Source organism: Chroicocephalus ridibundus, chromosome 1, assembly GCF_963924245.1.
Source record: "Chroicocephalus ridibundus chromosome 1, bChrRid1.1, whole genome shotgun sequence".
Taxonomy (NCBI): Eukaryota; Metazoa; Chordata; class Aves; order Charadriiformes; family Laridae; genus Chroicocephalus; species Chroicocephalus ridibundus.
In genome coordinates, this window is record NC_086284.1 from 132,717,897 (window position 1) to 132,738,580 (window position 20,684).

At 42.8% G+C, this 20,684-nt stretch overlaps 1 protein-coding gene across 3 annotated transcripts in view; it reads left to right on the forward strand.

The window, feature by feature from the left end:
* CASR (calcium sensing receptor) overlaps nucleotides 1-20,684 on the forward strand; it is an 81,479-nt gene that overhangs the window by 45,149 nt on the left and 15,646 nt on the right. For all 3 annotated transcript variants that reach the window (XM_063353019.1, XM_063353009.1, XM_063353000.1), the window contains exons 3-4: nucleotides 333-639; nucleotides 4,016-4,897. In XM_063353019.1, the coding sequence (XP_063209089.1) occupies nucleotides 333-639; nucleotides 4,016-4,897 (1,189 nt within the window). The remainder of the gene's footprint in view (nucleotides 1-332; nucleotides 640-4,015; nucleotides 4,898-20,684) is intronic.

A 20,684-nucleotide genomic window follows, 5' to 3' on the forward strand; every position in this document is an offset into this window, starting at 1 on the left:
AGGCCAGAGCCAACGCCCCAGGCATGCTCTCTTTCAACTTTCCCAGACTCCAGTGCACTTAGAAAAGTTCAGCTCATCCTCACAACCTCTGAAGTGAGCTCCCAAACTGAAAAGCTGAAAACCAGAACAAAATCTTGTAGCATATACATGCCTCTTCGGTAACCACTGAACACAAAAGCAAATCTTTCCAAATTTAGTAGGATGCAAGAAATCATATAAGTTGCTTTTGCCTTTTGTATCTGGAATTCTTCACTCAGTCTTTGTCTCAGTCCTAGTCTCCTCTCTGTTTCCCTTCTTCTCACTCTATTTTATTTTTATTTTTGCTCCCCCAGGTATAATTTCCGAGGCTTCCGCTGGCTCCAGGCTATGATCTTTGCCATAGAAGAAATAAACAGTAGCCCAACTCTCCTTCCCAACATGACGCTAGGATACAGGATATTTGACACTTGCAATACAGTCTCGAAAGCCCTCGAGGCCACACTGAGTTTTGTGGCCCAAAACAAGATAGACTCTTTGAACCTGGATGAATTCTGCAACTGCTCAGAACATATCCCTTCTACCATTGCAGTCGTGGGGGCAACCGGCTCTGGCATCTCTACCGCCGTGGCCAATCTCCTTGGACTCTTTTACATACCTCAGGTATGCTTTCACTTCTTTTGTTTAGGTACAGCTGGGGGGATTGCTGTTTGGAGGGGATCTTTAAGTACATTATAGGACCAGGACAGGGAACTGCACTGCTGCCTTATGCACTCCATCTCTGTTTCAAACAAAAGAAGGTTTAGAAATGCAATGGCCCTGGATATATGAATACATGCTTGGAGGGCTGAGAGGCAACACGATGAGAAGCACTGGCTTTTAAAGTGGGACAACAAGTTTACATGAAAGAAAGCAGTCTACTTCCCTCCAAACTTATATGTCAAATCAAATAGAATATTATTTTTTTTAGTCAGAAATACAAGTCTTTAGGCTCACATTTGCCAGAAATGTCTTTGGGCCAGTATAGGTTTGTGCGGTGGCTGTGGCAGCTTCTCTGTCCCACTGTGTGCCAATGTGTCCTAACTACACACCGGGAGGTCTCAAGGGGAGTTCACTCTCCATGGCTTGTTTAATTTTTGCCATTTCCAATACAATCTCAAGGAGAGAAACAATACAAAATGTAGAGGTTTTCTGATGGTAGAAATATGTCCTGCTAGCAATTTGCAATCCCCAAACACAAAGCTTACCGAGCAGCCAATAACAACATTCAGCCAACAACAACTTAGTCTAGGAGGACTAGAGTCCTCTAGAGTGCTTTAGTCTGTGAACACAAGTAATTTAGGTCAGTCATTGGCAGTTGCCAGCCTTGACAGGTTAGTTGTGATGTTACTTCACCATGGTCACTGTCTAGTCATGCCCAGCTCCCACAGAGCCCACTTAAGGTGGAGCTCAGTCATTGCCAGCTACTCTTAGGGCTCCCAGTGTCTCTGATCATTCAAGTAGGTGATCTGTAAAGTTGTTACTTCTGCTGATCAGGTGCAGTGCAGGTTTCTTCTGGGCTGACCGTCCTTTCTTAGGCTAAGGCCTCCAAAACAGGGTTTGTTGGAGCATGTGGATATGCCCCCCGTGTCCTGGGGTCATCTGTGTGGTGATGTAGTCATGCCAGCTCTGTATTGCAGCATCCTTCTTGCTGTCTGATGACTCCACTGGGGCCAATGCCAGCATCCACAGTCCCATCCTTTTGTTTAACGAACTTGTTGCTCTGCCAAGACCTAAGCAGACTATGAGGCTGGTGTATTATAGCTTAATGTTGTTGCTCTTGATTTCAGATTTTGACACTGAAGATAACTTTGGAAGGAAAAAGCACTTGGCCTTATCCATTTATGCATTGCCTTGTATAGCCTAACATTTTCCAATTCCTCTTCTAAAATGAATACAGGTGCCAGAGCTCACAGGAGTCCTTGCAACAAGATTGTGTCACACTGCAGTCTCACTCTCTCCTGAGGGGATATATCTTTATCTCAGCCAGGGCTCCAACTCCCATCTGCACCACAAATGAAGAAGGAAGGATTCTTGTCTGGCTGGTGCACAGTAATATATCTTGTCTATTTAATGTTATCAGTCGGAGTCTCTCAAAGGAGTCTGAAAAAATGGATATTTGGTCTCTGAGCAGGGCAAGAATGGCTTAAGCTAAGACCAATATTTGCTATCTAGGTATTGCCCAGAGTAGCACTGGAAGGTGGCATGTAATAAACACCATTATGGCATTGTATATTTTTTATATATATATAGATATAAAAACCCCATATATATATATGTATAAAAAACATTTTTTACTGTTAATTTACATATCGCATTACCAGGTGAACAAGGGCAGCTGAGAAAGGTTGGTGGGTTGGACTGAATAAAAGAGATGTTTGCAATTCCCAGACTTTCCCTTTAAACTGGGAATGGTGTTTGTGCTACGAGGCAGTAGCCTTATCTAGAGGTTGCTGAAATGGTTAGATGTCAGGAGGTTCAGTTCTGGAACAAAATCTCAGCCAGGTGGTTGAAGTATGACAACTGAAAGCAAGCTTTTAAACTGGGAGTTGTTGGGCGGTATTAGAATACGTATTATCACTGTCATTTATAACAAGGCCGTTAGCAAATCCATGCTTAATAGACCCTGCATTTCAGTACAAGTTGGAGGTATATTTTACAATTAATGTAAGGCTCATTACTCATTCCGTTGACATAGAAACTGAAAAATGTTACGACTTGAGCTCTGTTTCTTAGTATCTCGTGTTGGTGTACCCTTACGGCGTACGTTGCCTGTACCTCACGACACTACGTTTTAGGAGATAAAAGTAGCACTGGGCAGGAACCTGTCCAGGGGAGAGTTCTGTGAAAGGAGGATTTGCTCCTGTGGCCCTTGAAACTGCACTAGGAGACCTCCTTTTCTTTCTTCTTGCAGAAACATTAAATGCCAGAATTCAAGGAAGAGATAGGGTTTTCTGTGAATTTCCATTTTGTACAAAATGAACTGTTTATAGAAGACTTTTTCAAAATGAGAGTGAGTCCTAAAGAGTTCAGATATCAATCTCAGAATGCAAAGATAAGTGAGTTTTAAAAGTTCTCCAGATCTTTAAACTATTCTCTTCTGGTTTTATGGTTTTCTTCCTACTTGTAGAAAATCCAAATAATATCTTAAGACCATATGGCACTTGTTCTGATTAAGAAAGAAATATTTCTTGATAGCTTTAGAAAAGGAAATAAAATCCCATTTCAACTGTAAAACATGGTGGCTCATGGAGCAGGGAATGCCTGCTGGCTTCTTTGCTGATTCAGGCCAGCAATGAAGAAATATCGCTAAGGTAGTATTGACCAGCATTACCTTAACACTCTGCAGGGTCTAGACAACCGATATACATCAAAATCTTCTTACTTCAACTGGCAGGGATTGTATACGGCATACATATGGTGTCTGATGGTGCCTAAGTATGGGGACAGAGTGAGAGGCAAGGAGAGACAGACAGTGCTCTTCAGAGTAGGTCTGGGATGGCAATACCAGCCCGCTGCATCATGTCTGGTTCAGGACAGAGGAAGCCTGCATTTTGTCTGAATTATGTGCATTGCCCTCGTTTATCTAAAAGATACATTCTTCTTGTTTCTGTATTTGGCAGGAAGCGCGGTGAGGTGCATGTAGGCCACCCCTGGCTCACCTCTTTGCCATTCCTTCAAGCTAGTGTCAGTGTCTCTCTCCCGCAGATCTTTGACTTTACAGGTGGACATGAGCTTGCTCCAGTCTCACAGGTCTGAGCAGCTACTCCTGTACGTGTGCCTCTGTAAGAAAGTCACAGCTACAAGAACATACAGGCTCTCAGAGTGGATCATGTGCAACAACAAGCTAAGAGTTTGTGGTTGCCAGTGTGGTGCTCAGCGGTCTCTTCATCCCATCCGAGGTTACACAGGTTGAGAGTGATGCTAGATAAATGTAGGCAATTTATTCCCAGGCAGTTCACTTCATGATGTGTTTTGCTTGTTCACTGTGCTCTCACAGGTCAGCTACGCCTCATCCAGTCGTCTCTTGAGCAATAAGAACCAGTTCAAGTCCTTCCTCCGCACAATCCCCAATGATGAGCATCAGGCCACAGCGATGGCAGACATCATCGAGTACTTTCGCTGGAACTGGGTGGGAACAATTGCAGCCGATGATGACTATGGCCGGCCAGGGATTGAAAAGTTTCGGGAGGAGGCAGAGGAGAGAGACATCTGTATTGATTTTAGCGAGCTCATTTCCCAGTACTCAGACGAAGAGGAGATCCAGCAGGTGGTGGAGGTCATCCAGAACTCCACGGCAAGGGTGATAGTTGTTTTCTCCAGTGGCCCGGACCTGGAGCCCCTTATCAAAGAGATTGTCAGACGAAACATCACTGGCAAGATCTGGCTGGCGAGCGAGGCCTGGGCCAGCTCTTCCCTGATAGCCATGCCGGAGTTCTTCCGTGTCATCGGCAGCACCATTGGGTTTGCTCTGAAGGCAGGACAGATCCCTGGCTTTCGTGAGTTCCTGCAGAAGGTGCATCCCAAGAAGTCCACCAACAACGGCTTTGCCAAGGAGTTTTGGGAGGAGACATTTAACTGCTATCTCCCCGATGGGTCCAAAAATTCTCCAGCTTCAACTTCCTTCCACAAGGGCCATGAAGAGGGACTGGGAACTGGAAATGGAACAGCTGCCTTCCGACCTCCGTGCACAGGGGATGAGAACATCACCAGTGTGGAGACACCGTACATGGACTACACACACTTGCGGATATCCTATAATGTGTATTTGGCAGTATATTCTATTGCCCATGCCTTGCAGGATATATATACCTGTACCCCTGGGAAAGGACTCTTCACTAACGGATCCTGCGCAGACATTAAGAAGGTTGAGGCATGGCAGGTAAGTCCTTCATTTTTGTGCCTGTATATATTTGATATACTTGCAGAAAAAAAGACAAGCTGTCCCGGAGCTCTTAGGGTGCCTTTCACAGTCCTGGGTCTCAGACACAGCGTCAGGCTCCTGGGACACAGCATATGACTGTGTGTGGGTTAGCTGCACGCTCCCACCCCAGAGAGAATGTAAGGTAGGTTGCGTTAGGTTTGCCTGCAGTAAAAGGGACTTAAACTAAGTTAAATTTTCTTGCACTCATTACGGGCCAAAAGTGCACACACAGACAATTACCATAGCCTGGCTGACGCAAGGTAACTTGATCATATATTGAACCCTTACATAAACAAGAGGGCCTGGGGAGAGCACATAAACAAGGAAAACAGTTTTTAGAGTTCATTTTCTTTGGCAAGCTCTACGTCTTTTGCAATCCCACAGCAATTTTCCATACAGGCCGTATTTTTTTCCCACAGTTTTAGGCTTCTATAGGATCGAACTAAAGCAGATTGAGTAATGAAGGAAAAAAATGTGTGGCTACTGGGCAAATAATAGATAGCTGCTTTGATTAGGCAGAGATATTTGTGAACTGATAAAATGATACCAACGACTTAGCCACATTTACCCATTCATTCGATGCATTCTGCCCAGTGGCATATGGATGGCGTTCTGGCATTTTGTCTTCTGACTCTTTATGAATACTCTACACCTTACCATATGTTTGATTGTGCTATCCAATGTGATATTCAGTATGTGTTTTTAATATCTACTGCATTCTTAAATAACAGAATTAGCTTGTAAGGCTATCAAATGAAGATATGCCAAACATGTAGCAAATTCTGTTTGCCCTGTTCTGGTCATCACAGAAAACTTGGACCCAAACATACCTGAAATCAGAGGAACACAGATGAGTACGAGGAGGATCACATCCCTGTTTGCAGGTGTAATTTCCTTTACTGGGGATAGTCTAACCAAGATGAAGGCTATCCGTGCCACAAATTTTGCATATGTCGGGTCAGCATTTGCACGTGGGAACTGCAGTTTTCTTCCTGTATAGCCTCAGTCAGCTCAAAAACATCAGTCAAATCAAAGTAAAAGGCTATGTCTTGACATTGATGGGAGACCTGCATTGCTTTAGGTACCTGATTTGGGTTTACCAAAAACCACCTTACTTGGAGTTGATGAGTGCAGGGTTTGACCCTGGTTTAGGGGAATCCTGTGATTGCTGACTGTCTCTGAGGTTTCTGTCTTTCAAAGCTATGCTGCTTTTCAGGAACATACTGGCAGAAGTGGGCAAGTCTCAGACAAATTTAGCTTTCACTCTGTCAGTAAAAGTGATCCAGAATAAATATATTTTTAATTCCTTCCCTTATAACTTGTCAACTTGGAAAGTAAAGCAGGATATTCATACCATAGCTAAGTAAAATAATGTGGTGTTTGTTGAGGATTTCACGATCGGGAAGAATGTCTTCTCATTTCTGTCTGATGCTGAAGGATGGCTGTATCAAAATGTAAAGCATCCTGCTTATCTAGGCTTTTGGGTACACATACTTGTCTTAAAGGAGGGAATCAGCATGAAGAAAGTATGTGGGGGGTTATATGACTGGGTAGGAATAGGAGGTACTACAAAGAAACAGGCTGTATTTGAAATGACCACCATTATGTGGCATTGGCTGTCAAGTATATTTGATATTTGCACATCTTTTCACTTCATTCCAAAATCAAACACATAAATAGCAGGTAAATGCCAAGTATGTGTGCACATCTACTTTATATCAGGCATTGCGGCTCATTACCTTTGGGAGGCTTTCCTCAGCCCCGGGGGTAATGAGTTCACCTCACAGACGTGCATCCTCCAGCATCTCCAGAGAGTGGTTTTCTGAGAACCAGACAGAAGAAAATCTTTCCGCTAAAGTCAATCTCATTTGCAGCAGTGCTTCTGATGGTGCTCCCTCTTCTCGCAATCAGCTCAAGGGGTTCCTGATAGGAAACAACCAGAGAGAACAAGGACAGTGTTAGGAAGCCTCCACGCCTGAGCCTGGAGGCAGCAGCCACTAATAGTGTCTGCAGTCACTGACCAGGTGGTGCATAGGACTGATAAGGGGAACCCGGTGAACTTGTGGTGGCTCCATTAGCCTGAGCTCCTGTCCTGAGCAGCTCTTGCCAGCAGGGTCAGTGGCTGCAGAGGATAAATGGTGTGCTCCACAATTTAATTATGTACCATTTAATTTTGTTGCCTTTCAATGGCATTAACACATTAACACATATTATTTTTTCGTTGTCTGCTAATTGTTAATTTTATGTACTCAGAGTATAAACCTTTTTGGAGGAACTGGTTTATGTAATTTGTGGGGGGTGCTTCCGTGTGTCTGTATATAAAAATAACATTTTTACCTCAGTGATCAGTTTGTTTGAACCGGACAGCAGGAAGCCTAGCACAGAATTACTGTGAGTTGGTTACATTGAGTGCAGTTCTCCTATTGAGAATTTACCATCTACTATTTAAGAAAGCTCTAGTATGTTTCAGCATGGGGACCATGGGATTTTTCTGTGTCTCACAAGCTGAAATATCAAATACCAACAACTTTTTACTTGTTTAAGAAGCTGCTTGCTCATTTTCTCCACCTGAGTCGGTGGTCTGTGACAGACCCTGTCCATAAAGTCTTGTTTCCATTTGTTTTACCAACCCCCGTGAAGCTGGCGGCAGGCGCCTCCCCTAGAGATGGATGGGGACCGGTCAGCCCGAGCTGTCAGGCAGCCGCAGCACATGCGGGGATGCGGGCACCGGCAGAGCTGGTGAGCTGGCAGGGCAGCTTCCAGGCAGGAGCTGTGCCACTCACCCCATGCGTGGAGCTGGCCCGGGGCTTCAGAGTGCTCTATCTGAAAACAGGAAAACTGTCACTTCCGTATTCTACAGAAAATTCCACGCTTTAATAGGATGTCCTTATTCTGAGCAACTGATGTGCCTGCAGCTGTCATGCTTTAAGAACCTACCCTGCTGAAAGGCGGAAGATAATCATAGAATCATAGAATCTTCATGGTTGGAAAGGACCTTTGAGATCATCGAGTCCAACCACACACACACACACAAAAACCCTACAATCTCTGTCACTAGAGCATACCCTGAAGTGCCAAATCTACACATTTCTTAAATACCTCTAGGGATGGTGACTCAACCAGCTCCCTGGGCAGGCTGTTCCAGTGCCTGACCACTCTTTCAGTAAAGTAATTCTTCCTAATATCTAACCTAAGCCTCCCCTGCCGCAGCTTCAGACCATTTCCTCTGGTCCTGTCATTCTTCACCTGGGAGAAGAGGCCAACCCCCACCTCTCTCCAACCTCCTTTCAGGTAGTTGTAGAGGGCAATGAGGTCTCCCCTCAGCCTCCTCTTCTCCAAACTAAACATGCCCAGCTCCCTCAGCCTCTCCTCATATGACCTGGTCTCCAGACCCCTCACCAGCCTGGTAGCTCTCCTCTGGACCCGCTCCAGCACTTCAGTGTCCCTCTTGTACAGAGGGGCCCAGAACTGAACACGCACTTGAGGTGAGGCCTCACCAGTGCCGAGTACAGAGGCATGATCACTTCCCTACTCCTGCTGGCCACGCTACTCCTGATACAAGCCAGAATGCTGTTGGCTGCCTTGGCCACCTGGGCACACTGCTGGCTCATGTATAGCTGGCTGTCCACGAGCATCCCCAGGTCCTTTTCTGCCGGGCAGCTTTCCAGCCACTCTTCCCCAAGTCTGTAGCGTTGCTTGGGGTAGTTGTGACCAAAATGCAGGACCCGGCACTTGGCCTTATTAAGCCTCATACAAATGGCCTTGGCCCATTGATCCAGCCTGTCCAGGTCCCTCTGTAGAGCCTTCCTACCCTCAAGCAGATCAACACTCCAGTTGCACACCTTTGCAAGAAGCCTGCAAAGAGCACATAGTATTCTCTGCACATGCCACTGTTGTGTCCTGCACAATATTGATTAGATTAATTACTTCTTTTTGCAGTGTTTTGTTCAGGTAACAAAAAGGTGCCGGGCAATCCAGAACAAAATGTATAGGCAGTTTCTGTCACATTTGGAAATGGCAAAATTTTATACAAAGCACTGAGGAGTAAAGTGCATGACTGCAAATAGTACAACAGAAAGAATCCTCTTAAAGGGCTCCATCATCTCTGATTATCAGATGCCCATTTTCTTTCACTGGTGGGCTGTGATTTTTTTAGGAGACTGCATTGAGTAGGGCTAATTCTGTGTTTCTCTGGTTCACGGATTGGCCTCCCCCAAATACAGGTTCTCCCATAAGCTATAGAATAGCAGTGGCAAGGTATGGCAAGAGGTGGGACATGGGCTCAGGACTCCTTTATTGATACTGCTTCTTTGTCAAAATTCCCTGCATCTTTGGCCTGTTTCTCCATAACAGCTTAAACAGTCCGGTTTTGAAGCTCTTTTTTCTTAATATCTTCCTTGATAAGATTTCCCAGGTCCCTCAAGCTCTTTCATTTTCTTGGTCTCTGCTCATGTGGTTATTCCCATGGCCACTTCTAACAGCAAGTCCATCTGTTCTTTTTTCAGTTCCCTTTGGGGCATTTACAGGAGCCTCTCTGGTGTCTCTCTCATTTCAAGCACTGAGTGTTCCTGCAAAAAATAAGAGAAATACAAGTAAGGGTTCCTAATCTGTCCTTCAGACCAAATATTTATTAATTCACATTCTTTCTGTGTGAGAAGACGAAAAGCCTGTCTTTACCTCAGACGTAGTTCACTCTGTGTTTCTGCCCATTCATTTGGCTTCTTGATGATTGCCAACATGCAGCTGATGAGTCTCTTCTGTCTCACAGCAGAAGACAGGCTGCCATGGATTTGAGAAGCCAAAGGTGTGCAGTCACAGGGTCATGGAGCAGAGCATCCTTAGGTGGACTCCCCGACTATTTGCAGGTTGTGGTTACGCTGGAGGCTGTGAACTTCAGCAGGTTCATGAGAGAAAACGGAGATAGCTCTTCTAGGCACCAAGGCAAAGCATGCTGCGCAGGCTGAAAAACGCGCTGTCCTAATGATTAGCAGGTTAAAGACATGCTCATGATGCTCATGTAAATTATTCTATGCCTAGAAATCTGATTGACCTCAGACTTAGTGAAAAGCTGCCATATGCTGTTCCACAAAATAAAAGCAAATACAAATTTGCTTCACCTAGCAACACCTAAAGTCTTTTATTACACCTGTGCACCTACCAGCCAACCGTTCCTTCCTCTCCGCTGGTGATAGGCATTATGAAGAGGTAAAAATGGATTGGTGCCTTCTCCAACTTTACATTTAGGTATGTCTGGCTGGCTGGAAATTGATTCTGCAAGGCTTTAAAGAAGAGAATGGTGCCTTTGATGACATATGTCTCTCCAGACCTTTGAGCCTAAGGGCTTATCTAATCAATTTTGTGTCTGTTGAACTACAGAGGCCTAGCCGAACAATTAAGGCGGTGTATGGAAAACAGCTACTTTGTGGTATAGAGAATGAAACAGTATCAGAACAGGTATTAACTCTGGGTGGTGTGAAAATTAGTCATTTGGGAAGAATAGCAATGAAGAGAAAGGAAGCTGCTGAATATCAGGCAACTGCAAAACCTCACCTAGTCTGCATTAGAAATGCACTGGAGATGTATTTGTTATGAACAGAAAGCAAGCATTTCACCAGTGTGCCTGTGTTGTGGGAGACCGAATTGAGAGGCAGATGATTTAAGCCACGCAGAGAAATGCGTGGGTCAATAGAGCAAACACAGCTATTTCTCCACAAGGGCAATAACAGATGATCGCTTATTCATCAGTTTGGAGATAACAAATTCTCATCAGCTGAGAACATCCCTTGTGAGCTCTTCAACTAAGCAGACAATAAAGGGAGTATTATTTAGATGTCTCTTCAACTAAAAGGAGGAAGACTTAACCGAACCTTATCAAAGGAAGGGAGTCAGGCCTGTAACCTCACCAGTAGAAAATGCACAGAGAAACCATCGCCCCAACAGCGTTGCTAGAAGAAGGGTGAATGAACTGGATGCAGCAAATACGCAACCTCTATGTCATAAAGTAAGGAGTTGTGGTTATTAATTACTTGGTAGAGAATGCCTGAGATTCCTCTGAGTCAGGGTAGTACACACTGCCTGATGACAAAAACCGCAGTATTCCTGCACATCCCCAAGTGTGTTGAATTTTTCATAAAAGTCATTTTTAATATAGTCACTTATATGCTGCATTACAACAAAAGCTATATTTAAAGGGAAGTGCTTTCTTTATGCTTTATTTATGAAGCTTATATGTACCTTTGTCACTTGGGGAACAGAAGTGATTTTTCAGCCTATATTGGACTTGGGAATTTTAGGGAAGGCTCCATGAGATGCCTGTGTAACATCTCTGTCTGTAACAACTTCAGATAATAATTATCCTTGAATTACCAAGACATCAGTATCTTTAACTAAGACACAGTATGTCTTTGTTACACAAAAGGATGTAAAGTTTCTCCAAGGACTGACCTTTCCTGATGCTACTCACAAATGGAGCTGGTGACACAAAGGGCACCTTGGGAGCTCCCTAAAGGCACTCAGAAAGTGAGGTGAGAAAACAAATGGATTTATCAAAAATTCAGTTTCATGTTATAATCATTCCTCTGACTTGGCTGATTTCCATTTATCCCAAGGTAGGGTTGAAGCTACCTTCAAAGGCATGGTAATAATAGCATAGTTTGTTATTTCTTTTCTTTCTGGGTGGTCAGCCATCTCTACAGATGCTTTACTAACCAGCCACGTAGTTTTATACATAGTTTTTTACATGGACCTGTTGGAACGGGTCCAGCGGAGGGCCACAAATATCATCAGAGGGCTGGAGCACCTCTCCTATGAGGACAGGCTGAGAGAGTTGGAGTTGTTCAGCCTGGAGAAGAGAAGGCTCCAGGGAGACCTTATAGCAGCCTTCCAGTACCTAAAGGGGACCTACAGGAGAGATGGGGAGGGACTCTGTATCAGGGAGTGTGGTGATAGGACATGGGATAACGATTTCAAACTGAAAGACGGTAGCTTTAGATTAGATATTAGGAAGAAATTCTTTACTGGGAGGGTGGTGAGGCACTGGAACAGGTTGCCCAGGGAAGCTGTGGATGCCCCATCCCTGGAAGTGTTCAAGGCCAGGCTGGATGGGGCTTTGAGCAGCCTGGTCTAGTGGGAGGTGTCCCTGCCCATGGCAGGGGGGGTTGGAACTAGATGATCTTTAAGGTCCCTTCCAGCCCAAACCATTCTATGATCCTATGATTCTATGATTTATCCACAAAGTGAACTTCCATGCACTATGAAGGACTGGTGTTGATCCACACAGTGAGTGAAATTTGGAGGAAGGAGAACAAATTACCTTTTATGGCATATAAAGGACCTTTTGCCTTATAGAATTAAGAGAGTGATCTCCCGACTGGAGCAGAAGCAATACTTTGCTCAGAAAGGACTTTTACCTGTATCTCTAGGAGGAATTACGTGAAGGTTGTTTAGGAACTGTATAAATCAAAGCTTTGACATGAGATTTCTTTGTTGGCCAAGACTTATGTTGATAAAGGAAATGGAAAAAACAGTTTTAAGCTAGTAGCGAAGTGGAACATGTGCCCAAACACTGTAACAGTGAAGTCACTGGGATTTTAGTTGACCATTGATGGGACCTATGACTGTGCTTGCAACAGATGCCCATTCTAAATGTCTGAAATGCATGATTTCAGTCAACTTAGTGTGACTATAGGAAACTTTAGGACTTTTTTTTTTTATGGATAGTAGTTCTTGAATAGATTATAAATAACCACTGAACTCAGATTTGATCATTGTTTTGTTAAAAGAAATGACACCAGGTATGCAGTATCAGTCGGTTTTCATTCTAACAGAGAGGCAGCTTATCCAGGCATTGAAGTAATTCAACCCATAGTTCCAAATAGGAAAGAATTTGCAGTCAAAAGTTTTGACTTCCTCCTGGCCTAGAGAAAGGCACAGTTCTTCAAATCAATTTCAGCAGTGTTCTGCGCAGGATGCATTTTCAGACCTTGTTGGGACTTTGAAGAGACGGATCCATAAAGGGCTGTTAGAAGAAAGTGACAGCAAGTGGGTGCAGAGAGACACATATAAAGATTCGTTCTCTGCACAGCTGGGTAGAGATGGCATTAAACACCTTCCAGAAAAGACATTTCAATCAGATTTTGATTGTACAAGACATTTTGTGTGAATTATGCTGCTTGGAAACACTGAGCTTGCAGCATAACCATTGGCTTTATTATTAGCTTTAATAATTGATCAGTTAATTATGTATTATTTAGTATTAAATTTAGGCTTAAGTTAATAAAAAGGGCCCTATCTTAAGCTTTTAGATACTTTGCTGTAACAGTTATTGTGCAGCATGCTGACCTCCCAAGAGCATTAAAACATCATTTACTCAGTCAGGATTTCTGCCAATAGATCGATCCTTCACAGTTAGTACACACAGCACCCTGGGCCATTGTACCCAATGGATTTCTCCGTGTTATATTTGTTACAAGCGAAAGCCAAAGCAATTATGGCATTGAGTCTAGACTAGGTGTCCATGGTGGTTCTTTCATGTTGTGGCTGTAGGTAAAGACAGCAGCCTACAAAGTACAGTACAAAATGCCATATAACAGCACTGACAGTTAGCTCTCACTGTACCTGTACCGTTGCCTTTGTTTGTCCAGAGGCCATGTCACTCTACAAAACCTTAATAGGAACCTAAAAAATGTTCAAATGGAGTCACTTTCCAAATGATCACGCAGTTTGAAATCCTCTATATAATAAACTGTAAATTTATGCCACGTTCAGCGAAGTAATCTTGGTGCAGCTGAGGGATGCTTCACATTGGATGTAAAGCCTACGTATTCTCTTCTGAAGGGCCGTGTTTGCCAGTCAAACTTGTGTTTAGCAAGATTTATTTTTCTCAATGACATGCTGAGTAGCAGACCTTTTTTTTATTAGTATGATCCATGGCAGGTCACATCTCTTGTCACAGATTGTGTCTTATTTCTAGTTGGGATTTAAGTGACCTTTAGTTTCATTGGTCCTTACTTGGTCTTGCTCTGTTAGATTTAAAAGTCCAGATGAAGTACTCATAATTTTTCTCCATATGGTATTTATGCACATTGATCAAATTATTCCTCAGTCTTATTGTGATAATTTAAACAGAGTGGGTTTTTAGTCATAAGATATGTTTTCTGCTTTATTTCTGTATCTTGTCCTTCTTTTTGGCATATATTCAGTATTGCTTTAACAGCCTCAGCACAGCCAGACAGTGAAAAAAAATTCCACATTTACATATACTTATTACTTCCTCATTTATACGTGCAGAAGTTACATTAGCCTTCCTTGCCACAGCGTGCAATGGAAAGGTCACATTAAGTTGCCAGTAATACTTTGCAGGATGCAGTACCCTTTCTGTGCCTGTGGCCTGAATTTCTTATGCCTTGATGCATAAGTCTGAATTTCGCTGTATTAAGCACAGATGTTTGAGAGCAATCTGGGGGAAATGCTTTGTCTTGATTATTATTTACCATTACGTTAATCCGTGCATTTTCTGCAAATTTTCCCAACAGTGCTTTTGTATTTGCTGACAGAGTATTGATGAACATATTGGATAACAGTGAGTTGTTTACTGGGGCTGGGGGAATTCCTCATGAACTGATGATCTGTCTCTGTTGGTATCTGTTTTTACAAATCTGTTGGGCAATTCTTGATCCATCAATGGATGCTTTACATTAATTCTAAAGCTCAGATATTTCACTTCTAAAAGGGTGCCAACGAAACTTGGATTTAAGAAGATCTGTGTTCCTCAAAGCCTTATTGACTGGCAGCAATTATGTTCCTGTCCTATAATTTTGTATTAATTGATCCTCAACCCAAACCTGTCATTTTCCTATTCTTTTTCCTGGGATTAATGTCAGGCTAACCAGCCTTCGGTTACAGAAGACATCCCTCTGCCTTTTACGATACTGGCTTTGCTGTTGCAGCCCATCAGAGGCTGACTCTGGAGCAGCCCGCTGAGCAAAAAGGCAAGCCTCTCTGTAAGAGGGGTTAGCTCTGATTCATGCCCTGCACGGACTGACACAGGGGGAAACGAGGCACGCTGTTGGGACTGCAGTACACGTGCATGCGTAAGAGAGAGGTGGATTGGGATTACTGTGGAATAATATTAGACACACATTGACTTAGTCATTCAAAGCCAGTGGCATTTTTATGCATATATCATAAACCTACTGTATTAGTGCTCTCTTTATTGCCTGTGGAGTGACGTGATGAACTGTCTGGTTCTGTCAGCCTTTTAGATCCACTTTAAATTGCTCGGGCTGTTCTCTAATCTCTTTTTAAGGACCTTCTACCTCCGGTAATGTCACACTACGGCTTCAAAACAAGTGCCCTTGGGATAAGAATGTCCAGGGTTTTTTTTCTGATAGCAAGGGCAATAATATATCATTTATTTATCTTTCCTGCTCCTCCTTACCTGTCTCTTTAGCTTTCTATCCTCTTTAGCTGACTCTTACAGCCTTAAGTCATGATGATCTGGCAAACACAACACGTTTCAGTTTTAATATGTTCAAGAAATTTCTTAATGTGTTGCCTGGTGATTTTTTCCTCTTTGTTCTCCATGTTTTTCTATGTTCTACTTTCCATTACTATCCTACTTCTGTTTCTCAGCCTTGTTTCAATGGTCTGTGGTGGATTAGTGCTTTTAGAGCACACCATAATAAATACTGTTGTTTGAGCTTTATTTGTATGATGAGGATAGCAACATACCATTACCCCTCCATTACTGAGCTTTTATTTTAATGAACACAGCCAAAATTTCTGAACTGATAATGGGTTTATCATGCATGCAGTACAGTCGTTCAGTCCTTTTCTCTATCTCATCCGTGGATTTTCTCCATTCTGTTGAGCGCAGAGACCTCCATCATCACTGGCCTATGCTTGTACATCACTGGGGCAGAAACTAGTCAGAAGCCTGTTGATTTTGTATACCATTATATTCCACACCTGGGGAATATAATGAAATAATATATTCCACACCTCCACACACATTAATTTTTCATTTCGCCACCATGATTTTTGTCCTGATTCCTAGGAATTGCATTAATGCTCACGGTATTTGTAAGGAGGGGAGAGATGCTGTCACTCCAGCCATTTTTCTCCAGAAGAAATCTACTACAGTCAGTAGATCAGATTAAGTCTGTTTGGGATAGCACTGAACTGGGACTGAGGCTAATCCAGATGCCTTAACTCCTGAAGTTACTTGTAGGAAGGATTCTTTTGGACTCTAGGGAACTAACAGTACAATATCATGCTTTGGATCATACAAATATATTGGGGCACTATCATACGGTTGGATCTTAATTTAAAACAGAGAAAGGAGAAAATGTTAGAGGAAAAAATGCTTTTGTCATCTCTCCTCTTCTCCCCTGGAGTTAGTCAAACTCAAAAATTGCAGTTAATTGAAACAACAGTGTCCAAACAAGCATTTTGATGGACTCAAAATTAAGTGTTTCCGCTTTTTCCCATTAAAAAATTAATTACAATTGAAAATGGTACAGTGACCTAAAGGTCACATTTTTAAGTTTGACTTTAAAAAATACATTTGCACTGAATTTCAGTTGACTGGATTTCACATGATGTTTTCCTATGAAAATCTTTGTTTTCAGAAAATTCTATAGTTGAGATATATGCAGAGGTTGTTCCCACTCTGTTTATTTCCTCATATATCATGTGGATCCAGCCAAGGCCAAACACATGAAAACTTTCTTGCTATATTTTTTAGTCATGCCACACTTAGCAAAATCATTATCCTTTATCATAGCACGCTTAAGCAATGCGCTGTTAGCCATCAGCTTTGCATCAAGCAGTATGAGCTCAGGACTTGCATTCTATAGACAAGTGCGCTTAGAACAGCAGGTGTGCACATGGCCAGAATGAGCTCTGGAGGCCCTTCAGGAAACAAAATATTCTGGTCCCATCCTTACTGTGTCCTGTGACCTTCTAACTGATAGTTAAATCAGTCTGGAAAACCAGCCACGCAATGGCAAAATACTGTAAGATCATTTCTTGATTCCTTCAAGAACCTCTGTGACTCAGCAGACAGGTCTTTCTGAAGGTGTTTTGTAATGGTATTCAGATATCTGCAAACACCAGTAAATACCTAGTGGGATTTTCTAAAATATCTCAGTTAGACCTGACTTGTGCAGCCTCTGATGTGGAATCCACGATGTACATCTTGTCATGGCAGCTTCATGTCCTGTACTTTTATAGAGACCTGAATAAAGTCAGTCAGCTTCGCAGGGGTCTCTGCTTCTGTGAGAATATGTCACCCCTTTCCCACAAATCACTGTGTGTGTCATAAACAGTTAAATAATCCTGCACTTTCATTTTTCTTCAAGTGGAAGTCAGACTGGCTGTCTAAGAGCTATCATCACCACTTCTGGACCGCTCTAGTCTTTCTTTAATTTTATTCTTCTTTTCTGATCAAGTGACTAGAACTAAGTGCATTTTCCAGGGGAAACTGTATTACCAATGTACATATTGGCACTGTATTTTCAGGGTCATTTTCTTTCTTACTTTCATATTCTAATATTTTGTTTGCTCTTTCAACTGCATAATGCATTGAGTGTTTTTACTTAGCTGCCTGCAATAATGAATGGGTCTTTGTCTTGAGTAATTGGTTAATTTAGTTTTCAATAAAGATTGTGAATAGCATAATTATTACTCATAACATACGGCACATCGTCATAAACATTTAGGCTTCAGTTGTGCTGTCCATTGACCTGCCTAGCTTTACAAGGATGTCATTCAGTTCTTAGCAAACCATAACTACTTTGAATGTTCTTGAGTTATTCTCAGCCTTTGTGTAGCTATTCTTGAGTCTTGAATGGAACTTTTTCTTTCACCCTGTTTTCAAGTCACTGGCAGATCTAGCATTTCACCAGAGCTGGGGTGTCCACCCCATCTTGCTAGAATTCCTTTGCAGTAATGTCAATGAATCTCTGGCTGAACTATTAGTGTTCTCTCTCTCTAACTCTTTGACACCAGCCCTGCTTCCAGAGTTTATCTTCCTTCGTTCATCTGCACTGTTACCAACCTGACAGTTTCTCTCCTGGAGTACAGTCCAGTCCTTGTGCAGTAGGTGATGACTGGTCTTCATTATTTTAGCACGAAGTGCCCAGTATCCCATCTGCAGAGCAGGAACTCCTTGTGCATGGGGCTGGACACGTGTAACAAAAAGACATCGCATTTTATTGTGAGGCATTTACAGTGAGAATCCCAGCTCTGTTCCTGGGTCCCTTTCAACTTCTCCATCTGGGTTACAGCGGATAAACAGTATTAACAGTCACTTCTTCAGAGCAGAAAACCAATAGAAACCAGGCAGCTTAGGTGGAATGTCACAAGTGGTGCATGGTAAGGACTCACATCCTCCTCTGGCTGAAGAACTCTGTTATCTTCTGAATGGCCTTTGGAAAAAGATGAGATTAACGGTGTTGGCATATCCTGGCATCTTGGTTTTAAAAAAACCATCAGCACTACATCTGGTCCCCTTCAGTGCACAATGAGCAGCAGGGAGGGGAGGAGAGATTATAGGGGGATAAGGAGGGTTCAGCTCCTGATGGCAAGAAGAATGCTTTGGGCAGAAGAGCTGGGTGTGTCTTCCCCTGCCTCTGGCTTCTGGAAACAGGTATTACTGTCTCAGGGAGCTCAGGTCAGTGCCTTCCTGCCAGATAGGTCTTGTGTGTCAGAACTGGTGCATGCTGTGGTGACAGCACTGCCTTTGGGAGAGCCTAAGAGTTGGCCTCACATAAAAAACAGGCAGAACAAGATAATCCAAAGTAGGGAATGCAGCAGGAATTAAACATTGATACAGACAGTAAAAATTAGAGCTTTGCTAGCACGTAAATAAAGATTGACACATAGATAGATGGAAACGAAAGGAAGAAAGAAAAAACCCCAACCCTATTGCTTCAGGGAACGCTTCTCTTACAGTATTTTACAAGTGGCTCTTTCAGAACGGGCATGGGCATATTTCCTCCTGTACTTGACCACTGGCAGAAACCAAATCCTGTATGCCATGACCACTGGGCTAATGTGACAGCTGAGCTCTTGAGTCCTTAAGCCTCTTACAGCATTATGAAAATATCTTCTCCGGGTGCTTGACTAGGAATCCAAAACAAGAGGGGAGAATGGACCCTCGGCAATTCAGAATGAAAGAGAGGACTTGCTGTCTTCAGTACAGTCGCCAGCTTTTCATCTTCACATTGAGCCATGAAAAGTGAAATTGTTCACTGCTCTCAGGATGGGCACCCTGCCAAAGCAAAGGGAAAAACATTTGATACCTATTGGTCCAGAGCTGTTTTACAGTTCTGAATATAGCTAGATAGACAGAAATTAAAACTCGGTGTGGGAACTGTCAAGACAGAATTCCTTGCAACTACGTGTTAGGGGTGAGAATCGTTTGCCTTTTGTGGGGACAGACACATGTAACGTGCCTGGGTTCAATTCCCTTGAAGGACCATTTGACCTAGTGAGGAAACATGTTAGTGAGGCAACTGCAGAAGGAAGCCAAAGATATTAAATCCTTGCTGGTATATGGAGACTAGTTAAGGACCTGTCATAGTTGAGAGACAGTAAAGGACAACTCACAGTAGATCTGGATACTGATGTTTATTTAAGAATTAAGAAGACTAAAGCTTTTAACCTGCTTAATATCTTGCTCACTCTTCCCACTTTTGTTTAGTCCAGCTGCTATCAAATGTACAACCAGTAGATGCTGCTTGCAAGTAGCAGGCTTGTGCTCCAGACTAGAAAAGTTCAGTTTTGGACATTGATGCACACACACAATTACCTGCTGCCTGACAGCGTTTGCAATTTAAGTGGGTTTTTTTGCCTGCCGCTGGCACTACTAGTGACACAAAGTAAGTGTCTACTGCAGATCAAGAAAAGGTGGAGAAAGGGTAAGGAACCTGGCAAGGGAAACCAAAGGTATTAAGTGGTGTTTATTAAAAGCGAGACAGCATCCTTCAAATAGCTGAGTTATGTCCAGTGAGTAAAATTGGAAGGGTCTAAACTCTGGCAGGTTAAATGTAAAAATAAAATAAGGCAGGCCAAAAACCAGAATGAGGAACAGGCTGTAAATGGAGAAAAACCTCATCAATCCTTTTTTAAACACTTCAGCAGTCTCTTGAGCCATCGATTATCGCTTCAAAAGAAAAGGCGAGGCCATGGCAGAAGAAAAATGTGCTCTTTATGGACAAACTTGAGAATGTTCCTGGATTTATTTAATAATGGGGAACTTGTAGAGGATCTGTCTGATATTGAAGTGCCTGATATTGAAGTGGAAGAAGCTGTGGGACACAAGAGCAAAATTAATCTTCCTACTTTGCTGTGAGTGAATGGTGTCCACCCAAGAGCTCTGCCAGAACTCACAGATGAAGTAGGAAAAAGAAAGGAAAAATAGAATATACCGAGGAGGAGACACCACGAATTTTGCAAAGACAGGCCCTACCTCAAACTTTCTGAAATTCTTTGAAAGTATTGGGACATAGGCAGATAAGGGAGCTCCTATGCACAGTTTGTTCAGGCTTCTAAAAGGCTTCTGGTAGTCTGTCACCAAATTCAGTCCTCATGGATGAACAGTTGTTTGAAAGATAGTCAGCAGAGGATAAAAACAAATGGTCAGTTCTAACTAATCACAAATGAGATCTTCAAGTTTGATCAGGTCCTTAAGTGGACTCTTGAGGTCTGACTGAGTAGTAGTCAAAGGAGCAAATGTACT